General features: G+C 41.5%; 1 protein-coding gene across 2 annotated transcripts in view; it reads left to right on the forward strand.

Moving 5' to 3' along the window:
• Nucleotides 1–796: 796 nt before the first annotated feature.
• Nucleotides 797–21,318, forward strand: part of KDM1B (lysine demethylase 1B) — a 36,862-nt gene continuing 16,340 nt past the window's right edge. Inside the window, exons 1-10 of one of the 2 annotated variants that reach the window (XM_052649058.1) lie at nt 797–883; nt 1,759–1,886; nt 2,908–2,997; nt 3,549–3,660; nt 4,970–5,086; nt 10,482–10,520; nt 13,108–13,312; nt 15,468–15,652; nt 18,612–18,788; nt 19,143–19,217. In XM_052649058.1, the coding sequence (XP_052505018.1) occupies nt 797–883; nt 1,759–1,886; nt 2,908–2,997; nt 3,549–3,660; nt 4,970–5,086; nt 10,482–10,520; nt 13,108–13,312; nt 15,468–15,652; nt 18,612–18,788; nt 19,143–19,217 (1,215 nt within the window). Of the gene's footprint in view, nt 884–1,758; nt 1,887–2,907; nt 2,998–3,318; nt 3,362–3,548; nt 3,661–4,969; nt 5,087–10,481; nt 10,521–13,107; nt 13,313–15,467; nt 15,653–18,611; nt 18,789–19,142; nt 19,218–21,318 lie in introns of those variants that run through there. The other variant, XM_052649059.1, reaches the window with a different exon arrangement.

Below are 21,318 nucleotides of genomic sequence, written 5' to 3' on the forward strand. Positions count from 1 at the left end.
CTAACCCAGATTCCTGTATTCAATAGCGACCAGATAGTGTGCCTGAGATTTATTTGTTGGGTTTTACTGAGAAGAAATGAATGCTTTTTCTTTTTAAAGTATGGTGGTGGTTGGTGGTTTCGTAGCTAAGTTGTGTCCAGCTCTTGCCACCCCATGGACTGTGGCCTGCCTACAGGGTCCTCTTTCCATGGGACTTTCCAGGCAAGAATATTGGAGTGGGTTGCCATTTCCTTTTCCAGGGGATCTTCCCAACCCAGGAATCAAACCGAGGTCTCCTGCACTGCAGGCAGATTCTTTTCCAACTGAGCTACGAGGGAGGCCTGTATACCTTTTAAAGTAAAATAGATCAAAATTTGGGAACTAAGACATAGTGAGAAAGAGAGGAACATAAACAAAATAAGATGTTTTTATTCATTGAATTTTATAAACAATGTCTTTTGTTTATAGGTCCTTCATTTCTGTATATATGTAAAATATATATACTACTAATGGGTAACATTTATTGAGTACTTACACTAGGCCTGGTGCTTTCAATTAATTATTTTACTTAATTCTCACAACAATACTAGGGTATACACTAGTTGTGCCCATTTTCTATATGAGAACACTGAGGCTTAGTCTTAGCTTAAATAACTTGAAAGCAGTGGTTTCACACTCAGGCCATCTAACTGTAGGGCATGCACTCTTACCACCAAAACTACTTAATAGCTTGACTCCAGAGTGTTGAAAGTATTAGCAGATGCTCTTATTTAATGTTTTCTGTTTTTTCTTTTTTTTTGACAGATTTTCTGATACAATGGCGACCTCACGGGGGAGAACAAAGAAAAAAGCATCTTTTGATCATTCTCCAGATAGCCTTCCTTTGAGGAGTTCCGGTAGGCAGGTATCGCTTATTTGTTCATTCATTGACCTTGTTTTGAGCCAACGGACTTATTGTGATTGGGACTGAAGAATTAGAGATGAAAGAGTAGAATTCCAGCCCTCAAGGAACTTGCAGTCTAGTGGAAAAATTCACCTTGGGACTTCCAGTGTGATAAAGTGATAGAATGTAGGGAAAAAAGCTTATCTGGTGGAGATAAAGGCATTGCTGTGGAACAGCACAGGGTGTTCAGCTGTGTGGTTGCCTCCAGGATGTGAGCTGGGGCCAGATCATGCTTGGCTTGATATCATTCATAGGCATTCATAGTTAGTTGGGTGCTGTTGATGGCTTACTTGCTGCCATCTTTCTTGTAGGGCCTTTTTTTTTTTTTAAGGAAAATATTGAATGATGTAATTCTTTCTCTAAATTTGTCTACAGATTTTTATTGTAGTTTTTAAATCTACAATACTGAGAGGATAGAACTTCTCTAAGCAAAGAGAACAATCTTAATTTGAAAGTGGCTTTCATTTTTTATGATACAGCCTAAAAAAATTTCTTTTTAATTTTTTATTGGTTAGATTATCTGGGTCAGATAATCAATATTGAAGTAGAGTTGAAACAGCTTTTTCCTAAAAGAAGCTAGTATGCATTTTCGGTCTCTACTTAGAGACCTGTTTTCGAAGTGCTGGTTCCAGATTTCTAGCAGATTAGTGAATTGTTTGCACAATGCAGTCTCAAGGAAATTGCTGTTATCATCAGCCCCTACCCCTCTGCCAGGATGCTGTTGATCTTCACACTTAGAACTTCTAACGTGGAAGTGATTTCAGGAGTAAACCTCCCACCACCTCCACCCTGGGCCATGCCAGTGTTGATCTTAACCTCAGCTGGTTCTTTCTCAGGCAAAGAAAAAGGCCACGGAGACGACAGATGAGGATGAAGATGGTGGGTCAGAGAAGAAGTACAGGAAATGTGAAAAAGCAGGCTGTACAGCCACATGTCCGGTGTGCTTTGCAAGTACTTCTGAAAGGTCTGTTTAGACGGCGTGTCTTGGCCTCACCTTCCTGCCAATGAGCGCGTTCATCCTCAAAGATAGTCTTCCTAAAGATACATAGAGATACTGCTATCCTGCAGTAGAGACACTGCTGGTACATTTTGTACACATCATACCCCACTACTCACTCCCCCATTAGACTAGCCTGTATCAGCTCTGCACAGTGACCAGCCCCCTGTGCTCACATTGCATCCCCCATAGTTGTACCTCTGGAGGTTGGGAATGGGAGGATAGTTTGAGGATGGGATGGGGTAAGAGGTAAGGGGAGAGTAGGGAGAACCTTGAGCTTCCTACAGAGACCAGTGTTTGCTTATTTCTCTGGGCTGCTTTTCTCCCTCTTACAGCATACCTCTGCCTCCAAAGATACATACAGGGCTCATTCAAACTACGTCGCTAATTGCACTCTTGCCATTTTTGTTGGGATGATCCAAGCATGACCTTTTACTTCCAGTGGAAAGAAATCTTCAGTTAAGATTCAATGAAACCTGGAAAACAAATTCTTTCTTTCTTTTTTTTACATCACAAAGAAGTGGTGGTGTTAGTGTTCATAGTGGCTTTATAGTTCATTCTTTTGCTACATTATTGGCTGTGTGGCAGGTTTTCTTTGCCAGATTGCCCACGGGATGGTCCGATCCCAGCTGGCCAGATGTTGGTGCTAGAGACCACACTTCCCTCCTTCACACCCATGCGGCAAGCCCGCTGCCATCCCTTCTTTCACGTCCTAAAACCATATCATCACTCCATGGAGTCCTGATAAAACTAAGTCCCAGGGCCTTTTGATGAGCAGGCAGCTGGGTACCGCTGATGTAAGTCGCTGTGCCCTCCCCATGGGTTGTTCTGTGTCAGTCAGCCATTTCTTCTGTTGTAATATCCAGTCATTAGGATTCTAAGTGAAGGTAAGGCAAAATGGGCTCATAGGAGGTGTTTGATAAATGTTAACAGAAAAAGCAAGACATGTTTATTTGTTACCAAATCTATCTGTTTTTGCTGTTTTCAGATGTGCCAAGAATGGCTACACATCCCGATGGTATCACCTCTCCTGTGGGGAGCATTTCTGTAATGAATGCTTTGACCATTACTACAGAAGGTTTGTTCTGATGATTGTTGGAAGTTTTGGGGGTGGAAGGGATGGTGGCGTGGGCAGTGGTGGGGGTCAGATGGTTAAGTCTGAGCACCCCCCTCCCCGGGGTTACTGAATTATTTCACTGTTTCATCCATATCTGAGCTGACTACAGGTGTGCCAGAACTTTGATGCTATAGTTTGCATGTGTGTATGCTTGTGTGTGCACACTCAGAGCTCAGAAAGTATCTGCCATGAGACAGTTGTTCTCTGTAGTTCACAAATTCTGAAAAATTTAGGCGCTGCTTTGCTCTTCTATGCCAATGCAAAGGGGCAGGAATGAAAAGATTTTGTGGGTGATGCTGACAGCTAAAGGGTGCTGGACAGACAGGTAACCATCCCTTCTTGATAGTTTTAGATACTAAAAATGCAACCTGTTCTGTGCATGCTATGATAACTTACCCCTCCCCCCTTATAATGTGGCTAGTTAAGTCCTTCACATAAGATTTCTCTCTGACTCCTGTTTTGAAAACCTGAATAGCTTATTGTTTGATATATTTATTTTTATTGTTTTTCAGCCATAAGGATGGATATGACAAATATACTACGTGGAAAAAAATATGGACAAGCAATGGAAAAACTGAACCTAGTCCCAAAGCTTTCATGGCAGACCAGCAGCTCCCCTACTGGGTAAAAAAGATAAAACTGTCTGATTTTGTGAAGCATTTATAGGGCTTCCTTGGTAGCTCCAGGGTGAAGAATCCACCTGCCAAGCAGGAAATGGGAGTTTGATTCGTGGGTCAGGAAGATCCCCTGGAGAAGGAAATGACAACCCACTCCAGTCATTCTTGCCTGGGTAATCTCATGGACAGAGGAGCCTGGCAGGCTACAGTCCATGGGGTAGCAAAGAGTTGGACACAACTGAGCAGCTAAACAGAAAAAGCATTTATAGCACTAAATGCAAGAGGAATGGATGAAAATTCCAATTTTTAGGAAAGTTTTATTTAATTACATTTATTCTTTCTGTAGCTATGAAAGCCAATCACTTTTTTTATTTTTGTGGAAAAATCACCTAACTTGACCTGTAGCATAAAGAAGAAACTAAAGACTCATTACCAGCTGTTGATAGCCATTGCTAAGTTTGGTCCATATCTCTCTTCTTTGTTCATGTTTTTCTGTGTTTATTTAAACACAATTTCACACTTAGTATGCAAATCCTAATTTGGTTTAGAATCATACTTTGCATGTAAGTTTTTAGTAGCTTTTAGGTTTTTTTAAATTAATTTAACTTAATTTTTTCTATTTAGCCATTCTTTGAAAACACACTGTGGTGATTGTATATATAATATAAATATACCATCATTCAATAAATTATTTGCTAATTCATTTAATGTTATAGGTAATTTGAGCTTTTCTATGCATACCTTAAAATTTTTCTTAATTGAAGTGAGATTTCCATAACTTTAAATTCACAAAAAATTCACAAGGGAGACTCAAGAGGAAAGAACACACACACACTTAATGACTGATTCGCATTGTTGTACTGCAGAAACCAACACGTCGTAAAGCAATTATCCTCCAATTAAAGAATAAATTTAAAAAGGTTTTTTAATTAACCCTTTTAAAATGTACAACTCAGCATTCAGTACATTCACAGTGTGGTCCAATCACCACCAATATCCAATTCCAGAACATTTCATCATCCACAAAGGAGATTTGTGCCCGTTCAGCCGTTACCTCCCATTCCTCCCTACCCCTACCCTCTGGCAACCCCTGATCTGCTTTCTGTCTTTCTGAATTTACCATTTTGGATGCTTTGTATAAAGAAATCAGGCAGTGTGTGACCTTTTACATTTGGCTTCTTTCACTTAACCTCATGCATTTGATGCTGAATACTTGTTAACCCAAATCATGTGGAGGAGATGGCAAAGGAAGAGAGAAGAAATGCTCACTCAAGAGGCGCTAACTCATTGACCTTGACTTCTTACTTTCCATCTAGGTTCAATGTACAAAACCTGAGTGTAGAAAATGGAGGCAGCTTACCAAGGAGATCCAGCTGACTCCCCAGATAGCAAAGACCTACCGATGCGGTATGAAACCAAATACTGCTGCTAAGGTATGATGTCTTTGGTTTTCTGTTTGAATTAATTGATGGGTTAGTTTAGTTGTCAGCTGGTAGTAATGACGTATATCTTTCCTTTATCGTATTGGTCATTGTATCAGGATGGTACTGTCCCATGTATAAAGAGAACCTCCACTATAATAGCTTAACCGATTAAGGCTTTTCTTTTTCTCTCATTATAAACAGTTTAGAAGCAGGCAGTCCAGAGTTGGTATAGTTGCCCAGGGAATTCTCCTTCTAGTTTCCAGCTCTCCCACAAGGTCATTATTGCACCGTCACCCATCATTCCAAGTTCAAAGCAGAAAAGATGGGAAAGGCTGGAGTATCATAAGCCAAGTCTCTCCTCCTTTTACTGGGAAACCAGGAGCTTTCCTGGAAGTTACAACAGTAGATTTCTATTTATAGCTCTTTGGCCAGGACAGGATCTCACAGCTAGTCTGAACAACAGTGGGGACAAAGGAAGAAGATACTCCATAACTGTTGCATGTTTTATATTTTATAACTGGAGGGAAATCTTTCGTAACAGCATCGAAATTAGGATCCTGTTAGTAAAGAGAAAAGGATGAATATGTTTGGGCTAAATAGACAGGAGTTTGAGCAAACACAGAGATAGTGAAGGACAGAGAAGCCTGGCATGCTGCAGTTCATGGGGTTGCAAACAGTCGGACACGACTTAGCGACTGAACGACAACAACAGTATGTTTGGGCTGTTAGCAGTCTTTCTTAATTGGTATATTCTGCCTCTTTGGAGATTTGACAATTGCTTAGCATTTAAAAATGTGCTAATTGCTTCAAAGTGTTAAAGCATTCATCTATAGAATGTGTCTTATCAGTACATTAAAGAATATTCGGAATTGTAATCTCAGATGCAAGATGCTTTTCCTTTCTGAAAATTTTGACTTAATTCACAAAATTCTCCCTCTTAAAGTATATAATTCAGTGGTTTGTGGTATTAATATATGCACAGATATGCAGTTAACACCAGCAAAATATTTTCTTAGTTCAAATTCTTCTTTAAAGAATGAATGAGAAACATTTGAAAAGCTTTATAACGTTTACGATGAAGTTTTTCAAAGCCTGGGATTTAAGATACAAATATTACTGAAGTAACTCATAATTATTAACAAGTAACTCATAATTATTAACATATTTGGAAGATTTTGCAAAGTAAACTGGTGAGAAAAATGGTATGAATGTTTAGGAGTTCTGTTTTCTATAGTTTTAAATTTTACATAAGCATTACATGAATATAATCTCAAGTTTAAAAAAGCAAATTGAACATATGTGTGCATATGTAAGTACATGCATACACATAATCTGTAAATGAAAAATGGAAGTCCCCTTTAAACCATCTCTTTATTCCCACTCTAATAGATAACAACTCTTAATGATTCATTTATCCTACTAGAACTTTCTTTATGCTCTCATTATGTATTTGTGGTAGGCACATTTTTTTTAAAGCACTGGAAACAAATATCTAAACTACTTTTTAAAGATTTAAAGAAGTATAGCTCAGAGTGATCATAGCCGATCATAGCCTCTAAGGATGATATCATATCTTTTAAATCCCCTCTGCCCAAGAAATCCTCCCTTGAGACCCTCTAGCTCCATTCTGATTGATTACCATCTATTAACCTCAACTTTTGAAATATTTATTTAAATGGTGTTTATTGACTCAGAGGCCCTTTGGTTTTCAGCTTGGTCTTCTGTCAAGGACCAAAGTCTGGAAAGGTTTATTTGTAAAACAACATTAAAAAGAATGGTAGCAAACAACACACACTGTTTGGAGCTCACTGTTTGTCATTTAATGTATCTTGAAGATGCTTCCATCTCAGTGCAGAGAGATCTCTTTCCCTGTAAAGACTGTATAATACATAGTCCACTGAATGGCTAGATCGTGATGAATTTGCCGTGGTCGAAGGGCATTTAGGTGACATTTAAACGTTTATCGTCAGTGAGTGCACTGTAGTGAATAGCTTCGTGCCTGTGCAAGTTTTATTTATGTATTTTTATTTTTGGGTGGCCTGGGTCTTCCTTGCTGTGCGCAGGCTTTCTGTAGTTGCGGCGAGCGGGGGCTACTCTTCATTGCAGTGCGAGGGCCTCGCGCTTCAGTGCCTTCTCTTGTTGCAGACACAGGCTTAGGCTCACGGGCTCCAGTAGTTGCAGCCTGCGGGCTTAGTGGTTGTGGCTCATGAGCTCTAGAATTCTGACTCAGTAGCCATGGCGTCTGGGCTTAGCTGCTCCGAGACGTGTGGGATCATCCCAGCTCAGGGACGGAACCTGTGTCCCCTGCATTGGCAGGCAGATTCTTATATTCTGTGCCACCAGGGAAGTCCTATCAAGCTGTTTTAATTGGAAATAATTCTTAGACACACAAGAGGATTTATAACTTGTGTGTAAGGAATAAAGGATGAAGTTGAACACTCACCCCTAGTTTTAGAAACAGAGCGTGACCAATGCCTCTGTAACCCCCTGGCTGCCCCTCAGTGGTTATCTTCCTCTGCCTCTCCTGCAAGAGCAAGCCGCATTTCAAATTTCGTATTTATTATTCCTCTGCTTTTTGTTTTTGAGTTGATACATATGTATGAAACCCTAAATAACATGTGAAGTTTTGCATATTTTACGTTGGTTGGAAATTGGACCCTGTTGTTTGCCTTCTTCGGCAGCTTTCTTCTTTTCCTTAACACTGAGGTTTTTGGGTTGCCTCCATGCTGATGCCTACAGCTCTGAGTGGTTAATTGTCCCTGCTGTGTAATTTTGCACTGTGGGAATCTACCATAGCGTGTCTGTTCCCTTGCTCATAGGTGTGTGAGGGTTGTTTCTAGTTTGCGGGTGTCATGTTCTTTCACGTCTCTCCTAGTGCTGTGCTCAGTCGTGTCCGACTCTTTGCGACCCGATGGACTGTAGCCCACCAGGCTCCTCTGTCCATGGAATTTTCCATCAAGGATATTGGAGTGGGTTGCCATTTCCTGTTCCAGTTTACCTAGTGCACACGTGTAGAGAGTTTCTCTGGAATATATTCCAAGGGCTAGATTTCCCAGACCATATGGTATGCCAGTCTTCAGTTTATTTAGGTAACTTTTTAAATTGAAATATACAAACAGAGAGCGCGCAAGTCAAAATGCCATAGTTCAGTGAATTTTCAGAGTCCACATTTAGCCAGGTCCCAGTAAAGAAAGCTGAGCGCCAAAGGATTGATACTTTTGAACTGTGGTGTTGGAGAAGACTCTTGAGAGTCCCTTGGACAGCAAGGAAATCAAACCAGTCAGTCTGAAAAGAATCAACCCTGAATATTCATTGCAAGGACTGATGCTTCCAGTACTTTGGCCACCTGATGCAAAGAACTGACTCACTGGAAAAGACCCTGATGCTGGGAAAGATTGAAGGCAGGAGGAGAAGGGGATGACAGAGGAAGAGATGGTTGGATGGCATCACCAACTCAATGGACATGAGTTTGAGCAAGCTCCAGGAGTTGGTGATGGACAGGGAAGCCTGGCGTGCTGCAGTCCATGGGGTCACAAAGAGTCGGACACGACTGAGCAACTGAACTGAACTGAACAGTTAAGAAATTGACCAGCCTCTCAGAAGCACCCTTGCACCGCCTTTCAATCAAAGAGTCCATCCCTTTCCCCTGCCCAGAGTAACTACTTACTTCCTCTTCTCCCACATCCAAACACTAACCAGCCTGACCCTGCTTAGCTTCTGAGATCAGAGAGGACAGGCGCTTTCAGGGTGGTATGGCTATAGGTCCCTGCTTACCCTTCCAACTTACTGTGGATGTTGCTTCCTTTTGAACTTTATGTAAATGGCATAATACAGCATGCATGTTCTGGGTGTGGCTTCTTTCAACCCACCGTGACGTTTGGAAGGTGCATCCATACAGTTTACTCTCATTGCTGTGCCGTTGTTTGACTGTAGTACAGTTTGTTTCTGCCTGCAGCTCTTGATGGACTTCTGGTTTGTGCTTAGCTTTTCTCTCTTACAAACTATGCTTCTTCAGGAATTTTCTAATCCTTTTCTTGGTGCACGTGGACGAGCGTCTCTCTAGAAAATGCAGGCATGCCTTGTTCTATTGCATTTCACTTTTTTGTGCTTCACAGATACACATTTTTCACGAATTGAAGCTTTGTGACAACTCTGCATTGTCAGATGATGGTTAGCATTTTTAGCAATGGAGTATTTTTATTTTATGTATTTATTTATTTTTGGCTGTGCTGAATCTTCATTTTGGCACAAGGACTCGGGGGCACTTGGGCTCTGTAGTTTTAGCACACTGGCTTAGTTGCCCCACGGCATGTGGGATCTTCCCTGACCAGGGATCAAACCCCTGTCCCCTGCATTGGCAGGTGGATTCTTAACCACTGGACCATCAGGACAGTCCCTGAGGTATTTTTTAATTAAAGTATGTGCAGGTTTCTTTTTTTAAGCTATTGCACACTTAATAGACTATAGTATAGTGTAAACATAACTTTTATATGCACTGGGAAACCAAAAAATTCTTTTGAGTCACTTCTGTTGTGACGCTTGCTTTATTGCAATGGTTGGTCTCAAACTGAGCCCACTATGTCTCTGAGATATGTCTGTATAGCAAGACTAGAATTGTTGGGCATCATGCAGTCATATCTGCAGGGCTTGATTCCAGGACCCTGCAGGTATCAAAATCTGAAGATGCTGAAGTCCTTTGTCTAACATGGCATAGTATTGCGTATAACCTACACACATCCTCTCGTATACTTTAGTTCATCTTTAGAATACTTTTAATACTTCATATAATGTAAGTTCTATATAAATAGTCGCTGGTGCATGGCAAATTCAGATTTTACTCTTTGGAACTTCCTGCAATTTTTTGGAGTATTTTTTAATCCAAGGCTGACTGAATTTGTGGATGTGGAACTGATCATAGTATGTACATCTTCAGTTATACAAGATAATGCCAAATTATCATGCATTTAAAGGTTTCATATTTTGTCAGATTCTTCTGCAGAATTATTACACATTGTTGTAGGTTGCCAGCGAGGACATCCTTTCAAGAGGAGCTGTCTTCCTCGCACCCTCACTCATGTGGGTGTTTTATCACTCTTTCTCTTTTCCAGTCTAATTGATGAAAAGGGTTATCTTATTAAAGGTAAACTGACACTTAGGACTGAATTTTAGGGACTTCCCAGGAGGTCCAGTGGTTAAGACTTCACCTTCAGTGCAGGGGGTATACATTCGAGCACTGGTCAGGGATCTAACGTCCCACATGCCTTGGGGCCAAAAAACCCAGAAGCAATAGTATAACACATTCAATAAAGACTTTAAAAATGGTCCACATCAAAGACTCTTTAAAAAAAAAAAAGACTATATTTTATAATTAAACCTAATTAATACTTTTTGTCTTGTTTTGCAGCCTGAGACCTCAGACCATTGTTCCCTCCCAGAGGATCTAGTGAGTATTTCTGAAGCATGTTTCAGATTAGCCAGCATCACACTTTCAGCGATAAGTGCAATAAGTAAAGCTCAATAACAGTGTTATGAGTGCCTTTATTTGGTTGCTGATCAAAGGCTTTTTAATCTCCCGTGATAACTATGTGATGAAAATGCTAGCAGGAATGGTGTTATGAGTGATCCTCACCCAACTTGAAAAAAAAAAACCACTAAAATTTTATCGCTTTATGTTTAAAGGAAATAAAAAGGCAGAAACTGACACCGTGCCTTCCTACAAGGATCAGACTTGTTATACTTGTTTTCCAAGGGGGACTTTATGACCTTCTCGCCACTTGAATCGTTCCAGGAAACGAACAAGAGGCCCATGATTTGATGGTCTTGGCCCAGATTCAGCTGTGAGAGGGTTCTCGTTTTATTCTGACCTCAGTGTAACTGCTTTGTCCCGTCTCTGCCCAGATGTGGAAGGGGCAGCAGCTGGCAAAGCCTGGCCACGTGTTGCTTGTCTTAGGAAACTTTGCTCCCTGAGCTGACTGATTTTGCCACATAAGCCAGATCCAACGGCTATTTCAGAAGATTATTTTTTTTTTTAATTATTAGTTTCTGAGTTATTCTGCATGACAGTGATTCAGGATTGTTAATTTGTAGTTTTTCTAGATGTGAAACTCAGGAACTGTGATTGATGTTCAGGCAAAGGGCGAAATGACACCTGGCAGGTCTGTTCTATTACGTAAAGGGCTGTGTGAGACACACACATAACAAGAATAAATAAATAAAAAGAATAAATAAATAAATAAATACACACACATACACCCACATTAAAAAAAAAAATAGCTGTACCCTCAAGCATTTTTACAGTAAAGCAGTGGCCCAAATAATTTCTGGATTTGGGGTAAACGAGATGACGTTACAGAAAGAAAGGAAAAAATAACTTTAAATACAGTTTTAAAAATTACTTTATGAATATTTCCCCTACTGTTCAGACCATTGTGCTCTCAAGGAATCTGAACTTTAGGACAGAGGCCATATTCTTGGGATATAAGAACCTTAAAAAGTTCAGAAGAGTCGTCCCTGGATGTTCATATGCCAGTTACTTATTTTTGTCTTCAGTTGAGAAAGAGTCTGGGGCAGGTTTATGAAATGTAACTTTCCTTCTTTTTGGTCCAGCCCAGGCTGGTCAAGGGTAGCCAAACCTAAAATAAGCCTTGAGGACAAAAATTGCAAACTGAAAAGCCATCAGGGGCCAGGCAAGTAAAATGAGTGTGTGAGGGACTTTCCTGATGGTCCAGTGGTTAAGACTTTGCCTTCCAGTGTAGGAGGTGGGGGTTCAATCCCTGGTCGGGGAGCTGAGATCTCACATGCCTCATGGCCGAAAAAAAACAAAAGGTATATAACAGAAGCAATATTGTAGCAGGTTTAATAAGTTAAAAAAAAAAAAGTCTGCATCAAAAAAGAAAAAAAATGTGTGAAGCAGCTGGGAATAATTTATGAGGGATATTGGGGCTTGTAGTAAGCTGAGAAAATGCTTGCCTGAGATTTGGACTCTGAAATCTGCAGGGCAAATAATGCGTCTTTAATTCACAAATCACAGCTTGATGGCAGGTGGCATTTGCTTGGAGACTGGAGAACTAACGTGAGAGGGTTCCTGAGCCCAGGATTCTCCTCTATTAGATTCCTAGAATTTCCTGAAGCATACATTCAAGATCATGTTTAGTAAAGACTGCCTAGTATAGGATTTCTGGCAGTGTTGTTTTAGAAGCAGGTAAATTTTATTTTTATCACAACAGTCATCACCAGGCTGCTTTGATTGAATGACTCCATATGTTAATTCAAAATCTGGAATATGATCACATATTTTAAGACCAAAGATAGTTTCTTCAGTCTACATGGAGCATCTTATTTTGCTGATTGTCATGTATTTTTCCCTCTGAAAAAAATTTTTAGTAACCTCTGGCAAAAAGCAGTAATATTTGACTGCTACTTCAGAGAATTTTTTTTTTTTTTTTGCTGAATTTTGCAGTTTCCATTATCTTTAGATCCTAAGTTAAAAGGGGAAGGGCCAGGTGATAAATGATTCCTGAACAGAAGGAAGTTCCTCGTGTCAGACTTAAACAAACCTAGGCTTCCAGGAGAGTTAGTGGAGGCACCATTAAGACTTATCTGATGTTGGGGCATCCCTGGTGATCCAGTGGCTGAGACTCTGCTCCCAATGCAGGGGGCACGCTTTTGATCCCTGGTCAAGGCACTAGGGTCCGTCACGCCACAAGACGCAGCCAGAAAAAAAAAAAAAAAAAGACTTAACTGGCGTTGGTGGCGTTTTTTGCAGGGGAATGAAGAGAGACTTCTTGCTGTAAATCTGAAGGAACTCGGCCTAAGAAACATTCTCTCCAGGTCTCCTCAGGGGACTTTGTTTCTGAATCTGCCTGTGTAGGACTCTGGCCTAGGACTGAGGAGTGGGCGAAGGCAAAGGAGAAGGGTTGGGGATGAATGAGGATGAATGACAGGGCAAGAACCCTCTGTCCTTGGTGGACCCTGCAGGTCCATTTCTTGTCTGCCATTGTCCCTGTTTGTCTTGCTCTGCCCCCTTGCAGAGAGTGTCAGAAGTGTCCAACCATTGGTGGTACTCCATGCTCATCTTACCTCCTTTGCTGAAAGACAGCGTGGCCGCCCCCCTGCTCTCAGCCTACTACCCAGACTGTGTGGGCATGAGTCCATCCTGCACCAGCACGCGCCGCGTGACCAGCGACGCCAGCCCCGGGAAGCTGGAGCACCCCAAGGCGGTCCCCTCTGTGCTGGGTGAGAGCTGGGTCTGGCCCTCCCTGCCTTCCCTCCCCTACTTTGCCCTGGAAATGTGTGGGTGAGCAGAATGGAAAAGATGGGTTTTTTTGCTTGATTGTTTTTAATGTGTTCACTTAGTACAAAGCACCTCATTATTTCATGAATCTGGTTTTACTGTGGATCACTCGTACTATTTATATACATTTGTTCAATTTTCCCTTAATCATTGGGAAGGCCTGTAACACTTGGCTAGGAATCGTACCTACGGAGTTTAATGAGCATTTCTTTGAAAGTTGGATAGCTGTGTAACTTGATCGTGCCTACTCACTCTGACATGCCGGAAGAAAGTTTTGGCTTGAGCCACTTTTCTTTCTTCTCTTTGAGTCATTCTTCTTCTAATTATGCCATTGATAATTATAGTCAAATGACCCGCTCTGGAAAAAACTTCAGGTCAAGGCAAGCAGACTGATGACTGTTTACTTTCAGGGGATTTAAAAAATTCTCCATCAGAATTCTCTGTGTACGAGCGAGAATTCTAGATCATCTCTTGCACACTAACAGACTTCATCTTTGGTGCAAGTGGATTTTGACATTGTGGGCTTTTATTGAGGTTTTAACTAGTAGCACTGGACCCTCTAAAAATGTGGATGTGGTCAAAATCACAACTAAAATGATAAATCCCAGTGTTACCGAAGGTGGAATGAAGCAGGCCCTAAGATGCTAATTAGTCAGTACGTACATATATGAAGGCCATTTGGCAGTGAGAATCAAAAATCTTACAATAGATCCTCTTTGGATGTAGGAATTTATCCTAAATTATCGAAGATTATCAAAAGTAAGTCCAAAGATGTGTGGTGTTGTTTATAGTAGTAAAATAATTGGATAAAATCAAAATGCCCAGAAATAGGGGAGTAGATAATAAATAAGATAGCATTGTATGTCCATGGATGTCATCTTTAATGACATGGGACAATGTTCTTGAAGAGCAGGTAAGAAAAACAGCCTTTTCAGTGCATTTTTGGGGCTTTTTTTCTTTCTTTCCTAGAAACAACGTAGGTTAGACTGGGTTTAACACTACACAGGGATTATCAGGGGTTAGTGATTTGTTATTTACTTCTGTGAACCTGTCTTCTAATCAGAAAAACTCCAATAATAGTTTCTTTTAAGATATATTTCCATGGGGATTTGGCATTCAGTTGGGTTTGGAATTTCAGGTTTGCAAAATGAAGTTGTTGTTCAGTTGCTAAGTCATGTCCAACTCTTTGCGACCCTGTGGCCTGTAGCACGCCAGGCTTCCCTGTCCTTCACTATCTCCTGGACTTTGCTCAATCTCATGTCCAGTAAGTCACTGATGTCATCCAACCATCTCATCCTCTGTCACCTCCTTCTCCTCCTGCCTTCAGTCTTTCCCAGCATCAGGGTCTTTTCCAGTGAGTCAGCTCTTCAAATCAGGTGGCCAATGTATTGGAGCTTCAGTTTCAGCATCAGTCCTTCCAGTGAGTATTCAGGGTTGATTTCCTTTAAGACTGATTGGTTGGATCTCTTTGCAGTCCAGGGGAACTCTCAAGAGTCTTCTCCATCACCACAGATTGCAAGATGAAGACATTCTGGAAATCTGTTGAGAAACAATGTGAATATGTAACACTCAAACATGATTAAGATGGCAGATTTTATAGCACATGTTTTTCTTTTTTTTTTTTTTAACATGTTTTTCTTTAACAAAAAAAATTTTAAAAATTTCTGTGCTACAGAAATTGAATTTGTGAAGAAAGAATAGGGGAATATTTTTTAATTTCCACCTAGCAGGTCTAATTGGACAGAGGAAGTGGAGGCATTTACATAGGACAGACCAGGAAGCTTGTCTAGGCCCTTCTTTCTGGTTTGGTTTTGTTTATGCTCTTCAGCTTGCCCGGATTTCCCTGGTGGCCCAGACAGTAAAAAATCAGCCTGCAATACAGGAGACCCAGGTTCGATCCCTGGGTCAGGAAGATGCCCTGGAGAATGAAATGGCAATCCACTTCAGTATTCATGCCTGGAGAATCCAATGGACCGAGGAACCTGGCGGGCTACAGTCCATGGGGTCTCAAATAGTCGTACACCACTGAGCGACTAACGCTTCCCCAGATTTGAAATTTACAGCCTGTGAGATTTACTCCTTTGCTTCTACCCTCAGTTCCAGGCATGAACCGGTACTTCCAGCCTTTCTACCAACCCAACGAGTGCGGCAAAGCCTTGTGTGTGAGGCCAGACGTGATGGAGCTGGATGAGCTCTATGAGTTCCCAGAGTATTCGCGGGACCCCACCATGTACCTGGCTCTGAGGAATCTCGTCCTCGCCCTGTGGTTCACTAACTGCAAGGTGAGTGGGGCGCAGGTTGGCCAGCAGCACGTGGACACAGACTTCTCTTAGAGGAGTGGCTTTATCTCCTTAGATCTGTGTGTCTCCACCACACGTTTGGGTGGGGGCTCTCCTGTGCATTGTAGGCTGTTTAGGTAGCATCCCTGGCCTATACCCACTAGATGCCATAGCAACCACCATCCCCCCCAACTTGGTGTGATAGCCAAAAATGTCTCCAGATATTGCCAAACGGGGCAAAGACTCACCACCTGAAAACCACCGCTTCAGACCATGTGCCACCAGAATTCTGACTCTCTGGTGAGTGAGCAGGTACAGGGCAAAGTTGGGTCAAGGAGTTCCGATGACAATGCCGGGAGAAAAAAGAATGAAACATTAAAGACTGAATCATAAACCCCCCGGAGGGCAGGATTCTTCCTCAGTTTGTTATCCTCAAGCATCTGAAACCAGTGATTGGTTCTTTTCTGGGACTGAATGAATGTTAGGGGCGTCAAACAGCACTTACCTTGAAAGGGATGAAGATAAATTGGGGGATGGGCTGGGTGGGGGTGCTACAATTTTTTCTTTTTTTTTAAGCAAAGTCTTTCCTGACCCTTGTATTTTTCCAATTTATTAATTTCTTCTGCAATTATTTGAGTGCCTGCTGAATGTAGAACATTTTGCCAGACTGCCAGTCTTGGTTAAAGAAAGATATTCTGGGTCTGCCCTGGTATTTCATTGAATTAGACCCCAGCCCTAGATGATTTGATTAAGTTACAGCTGTAAATGCAGTTGATATGAATTACACCCAGGTGAGTGGGCTGGGCAAGGTAGAGTTACTCATTTCCTCTCCAGCAGCTTTGAAGTAGGTATTAAACTAAGTAGTAAACATCTGCTGAACTAAACAAAACTGTGGTCAGAATTTTCCTGTAAATAAACTGTGAAGGAAGATGCATTTTTCAGAAACAGCCTTGGGTTCATTTTTCTTGACATTTCTTTTTAGATGACTTTGAAATTGGTCTTATACTGTGGAAGACTCTAATTTAAAAAGTCCTCCGCTTATCAGTGTGGCTCTATTTTAATTTGTAATAAGATCATAAGATGTATCTATTTAATACTCTAGCAGGAAAACTCAAATATGGTTGCTTTTAAGGAGTCAGAAAAACACACAAGGAGTCAGACTAAATATTTTTTTTTTAAGTCATGAATACAAACACATTTTTTAATCTTCTGCAGCAATCCAAGCCAATGTTGTACATGTTATTTCTTTCGTATTTTGAGCCTGTAGTCATCTTCCTGTGTTTGATCAGGTTCTCTTGGAGCTGGGGGTTGGGGACAAGTGGAAGAAAGGCCAGAGCAGGCACCTCCCCACTGCGCCCCAAGGTCCAAACCTGTTCTAACTTCATGACCCTGCGAGGAGGCCACCTTACTCTTGAATCTTTGAGATGAACCAACCCTTGCCAAAGCTTCTGGAGTAAACAAAGTCAGGGTCTTTTTTTTTTTTTTTTCTGAGAAGTTCCTAAGTCCGTTCCTCCTATATCTTATCAGTGATGAGAACCTAGCTTTTTCAGATCCCAGGGCCAGCAGCAGCCTGGGTTTCTATAATGGCCTTTGTTGTGTGGTTTATTGAGTCAGGAATATATTTGTGGTGTGCTCTGCACCCACACTCCCCATATCGGTCATTCTCTGTGAGGGGAAACTTAGATGATAAAACAGAGATGGCTGTGTGCCTCTTTTGTTCCTTTCTTTCTTCCTTCACCAGGCAGACCTCCCTTTGGTCTTACTATGTCTTAGTGATAAATGGTAGATTCCAGTTACCCTGGGAGGTTGTTTTTTTATTTGGTAGCTCAGATGGTAAAGAATCTGCCGCAGTTTAGGAGACCAGAGTTCGATCCCTGGGTTGGGAAGATCCCCTGGAGAAGAGAGTGGCAGTCTACTCCAGTATTCTTGCCTGGAGAATTCCATGGACAGAGGAGCCTGGGGGGCTACAGTTCATGGAGTTGCAAAGAGTTGGACACAACTGAGCACTAACACACCACACAAAATGTGCACGTGAGATTTGTCATTTTTACCATTTTAGCCATTGTAAAATGTGCAGTTCAGTGGCCTTAAGTACATATACAGTGTTGTATAACCATCAGTTCTGTGCAATTCCAGAACTTTTTCATTACTCCAAGAGGAAACCCCACACCCATTAAACAGTGACTCCCTACTCCCAGCTTCTGGCAACCCTAGCCTACTTTCTGGGCTTGCCTGGTAGCTCAGCTGGTAAAGAATCTGCCTGTGATGCAGGAGACCCTGGGTCAATTTCTAGGTCAGGAAGTTCCCCTGCAGAAGGGATAGGCTACCCACTGCAGTGTTCTTGGGCTTCCCTGATAGCTCAGATGGTCAAAGAATCCGCCTGCAGTGTGGGAGACCTGGGTTCGATCCCCGGGTTGGGAAGATCCCCTGGAGGAGGGCATGGCAATCCGCTCCAGTATTCTTGCCCGGAGAAGCCCTTGGACACAGGAGCCTGGCAGGCTACAGTTCATGGGGTCGCACAGAGTCGGACATGACTGAGCGACGAAGCACAGCACTGCCTACTTCCTGTTTCTGTAAAATCTGCCTATTGTGGGTGTTTCACCTAAATGGAATCATGTAACATGTGGCCTTTGGTAACCAGCTGCTTTACTTGGCATGGCGTTTTCAAGGTTCTTCCCTGTCGCAGCGTGTGTCAGTACTCCGTTTCTTTTTATGACCAAATCACATTCCGTGTATGCACAGACCACCTTTTGCTTTGTACTGTCATCCGCTGATGGACGCTTGGCTCATTCCTACCTTTTGGCAGTTCGAATAATGCTGCCATGCATTGAGCTCTTTCCAGTACGTAGATGGGCACAGAACTGTTGGGTCATATGGTTCATTCTGTGTTTTCCCTTTTTGAGGAACCAAGACTTGTTTTCGGTTAGTTAGTGTAACAATCTGGTTTTATTTCCAAACACAGGAAGCTCTTACTCCTCAGAAATGTATTCCTCACATCATCGTCCGGGGTCTCGTGCGCATTCGATGCGTGCAGGAGGTGGAGAGGATACTTTATTTTATGACGAGGAAAGGTCTGATCAACACAGGAGTGCTCAGTGTTGGCCCTGACCAGCATCTTCTGCCTAAAGATTACCACAACGTAGGTGACGGTAACTCTAGCAGCGCTGCTACCGACGGTCATGATACATGATTGTACGTTAATAATACAAGTAAAACTCACATTATCGCTGTAAAAGCTTTAGCGAGACTTTTGTAGATTTTGCGTTTCTTCAGGGGAAAGAATATAAATTACTGTTCTCCTTGACGGTAGAAAAGAGGAAAGGGTGGATGGCTTAGGACAAGTACTGATGTGTTCTTTAGGGAAATAACTTTCTAAAAATGGGACAGCAAAGAAATACAGATGAACTAACATTGCTTGGCAGTTGGCTCCTTCTAGTACGTTTTTTTTCATTGCTCTAATTGGATTTTTGTTTCTTTTTTTCTTTTCGTAAAGAAATCAGTCATCATTATTGGGGCTGGTCCAGCTGGATTAGCAGCTGCTAGGCAACTGCATAACTTTGGAATTAAGGTAAGACTTGGGGGACATGGAGGCAAAAACAGATGGTTAACTGCTCCTTTGGTCCAAATTTTCTAAGACTGTGAAACTAGTTCCTGATTTGAGCAAAGAATACTGCATACATTATAACGTCTGTGGGGTTGCAAGAATCGGACATGACTTAGCGACTAAACTACCATATTTGGGGTAGCCTTCTTCCCCAAGGAAAGATACTCTTTCTTATTTTCATATCAAAATACATTTTATTTTTATTAATTTTAGAAATCCTTTATTTTCTGTGTGTGTTGGTTTCTGCCATACAATGATGAGTATCAGCCATAATTATACATATATATTCCCTCCCTCTTGACCTCCCTTCCCCTCACATCCCTAAGTCATTACAACGCACCTAACTGGGCTCCTTTTGTTATATAGCAGCTTCCCACTAGCTAGCTATATTCTTTCTTTTTACTTAGTGTGTTGCCTTATTCTACTTGTTAAAAATTAGCCAAGATAGAGTCGATTACAAAAAAATTATGCAATTCAGTATCTAATTTCCATTAGATTCATTCAAGTCTCCCAGATTTCTGGGACTTCCTAGGTCTGACTCATTTCTCCATTTTTTAAAAACTTGTTTTGCAAGGACTTTGGTTTTCCATTAAACCAAACGTGAAAATCAATTTGGTAGAATTGAATTAGTCTTTCTCCGTGCTCTGGGTGGCTAAAAGAATCAACATTTTTCACAGCATCTTCTCTGCTGGCAGAGTTTCAGAAATGAGAAAGTTTGCAGTGGTTATGCCTCAGAGGTTTTCCTTTTGGTGGAATGCAAGATCTATGTCTTGGATTCTATATATACTACTGACAAAAACGGGAGAATCTGAGTTGAGTTTATAGGAAGTGTGTTTGCATTTCAAATTATTGTCTAAGAGGTATTAAGCTGTGAGGTATTTTAATTGGCTATATGTATATTTCAGCAATAGATATTAGGACCAAGGTTTCTTATGTGTTTTTTGCTTAGAAAACTCACATTATGTTACAGGGAAAGTTATTCCTGAAAAAAAACTGTATGTATACATATGTGTTTATATGTATAACTGAATCACTTTGTGGTACACCAGAAGCATTGTAAGTCAACTATATTTTGATTTAAAAAAAAGTTATTTCTAGCCAAACTCGGGGGAGGAGGAGATTTCTTTAACATTCAGCCTTCCTCTTATAAATGAAAAAAGAAACTGGAAATGGATGGTTCTAGTTCATCTGAAGTCAGAAAGAAGGTGGAGAGTCACGAGTTGTAGCCTTTTCTAATTGGAGAAAATAAGGAATTTAGGTCCAAGGAAGAAGAATATTCAGGGGACCTCTGTTCTTCTCCCCTTTCTCTGGGAAAACCACCCCTCCTGGTTAGGAAATAGATTCCTCTGAGTAACCTCAGAGATGCTTAGCTCGGGGAGCCTCCTGGAGCCATCTGAAGGAGTGCTCCTGGGGCTCCAGAAGTGAAAGGACTGCTTTTGGACTGAAGAGGCTTCCCATTTTCAGCTTCTACAACCAAGGGCAGAGTCACTCTTTGAGGCACAGGGCTGTCCACCAGAGAGCAGCTCCCCCGCCTCCAGCATCAGAAATTTGGAGGAGATAAAGTAATCTGGCTGTGGGACCAGTCTGTGCTGGCCAAGCCCCTGGGGTCGTGCTTAGAATCACATGTGATTTTTTTTTTTTGGTCTGTTTCTGTTTTGCAGATACGTTCATTTGTGTCATAGATCCCACGTATAAGTGATATCATGGGGTATTTGTCTTTCTCTTTCTGACTCACTTTACTTAGTATGATCATCTCTGGGTCCATCCATGCTGCTGTGAATGGCATTATTTTGTTCTTTTTTGTGGCTGTATAGTATTACTGTGTGTGTGTGTGTGTGTGTGTGTGTACATATACACGCACTGCATCTTCTTTTTCCATTCATCTGTCGAAGGCCACTTAGGCTGTTTCCACATCTGGGCTATTGTGAATAGTGCTGCTACGGACATGGGGATGCGTGTATCTTTTTGAATTATAATTTTGTCCAGAGAGACGCCCAGGAATGGAATTGCTGGATCCTTGACACACTGCCTTCTTTTTAAAGTCGTTTTTCTAATAACATGATAA

This window comes from Budorcas taxicolor, chromosome 11 (assembly GCF_023091745.1).
Source record: "Budorcas taxicolor isolate Tak-1 chromosome 11, Takin1.1, whole genome shotgun sequence".
NCBI lineage: Eukaryota > Metazoa > Chordata > Mammalia > Artiodactyla > Bovidae > Budorcas > Budorcas taxicolor.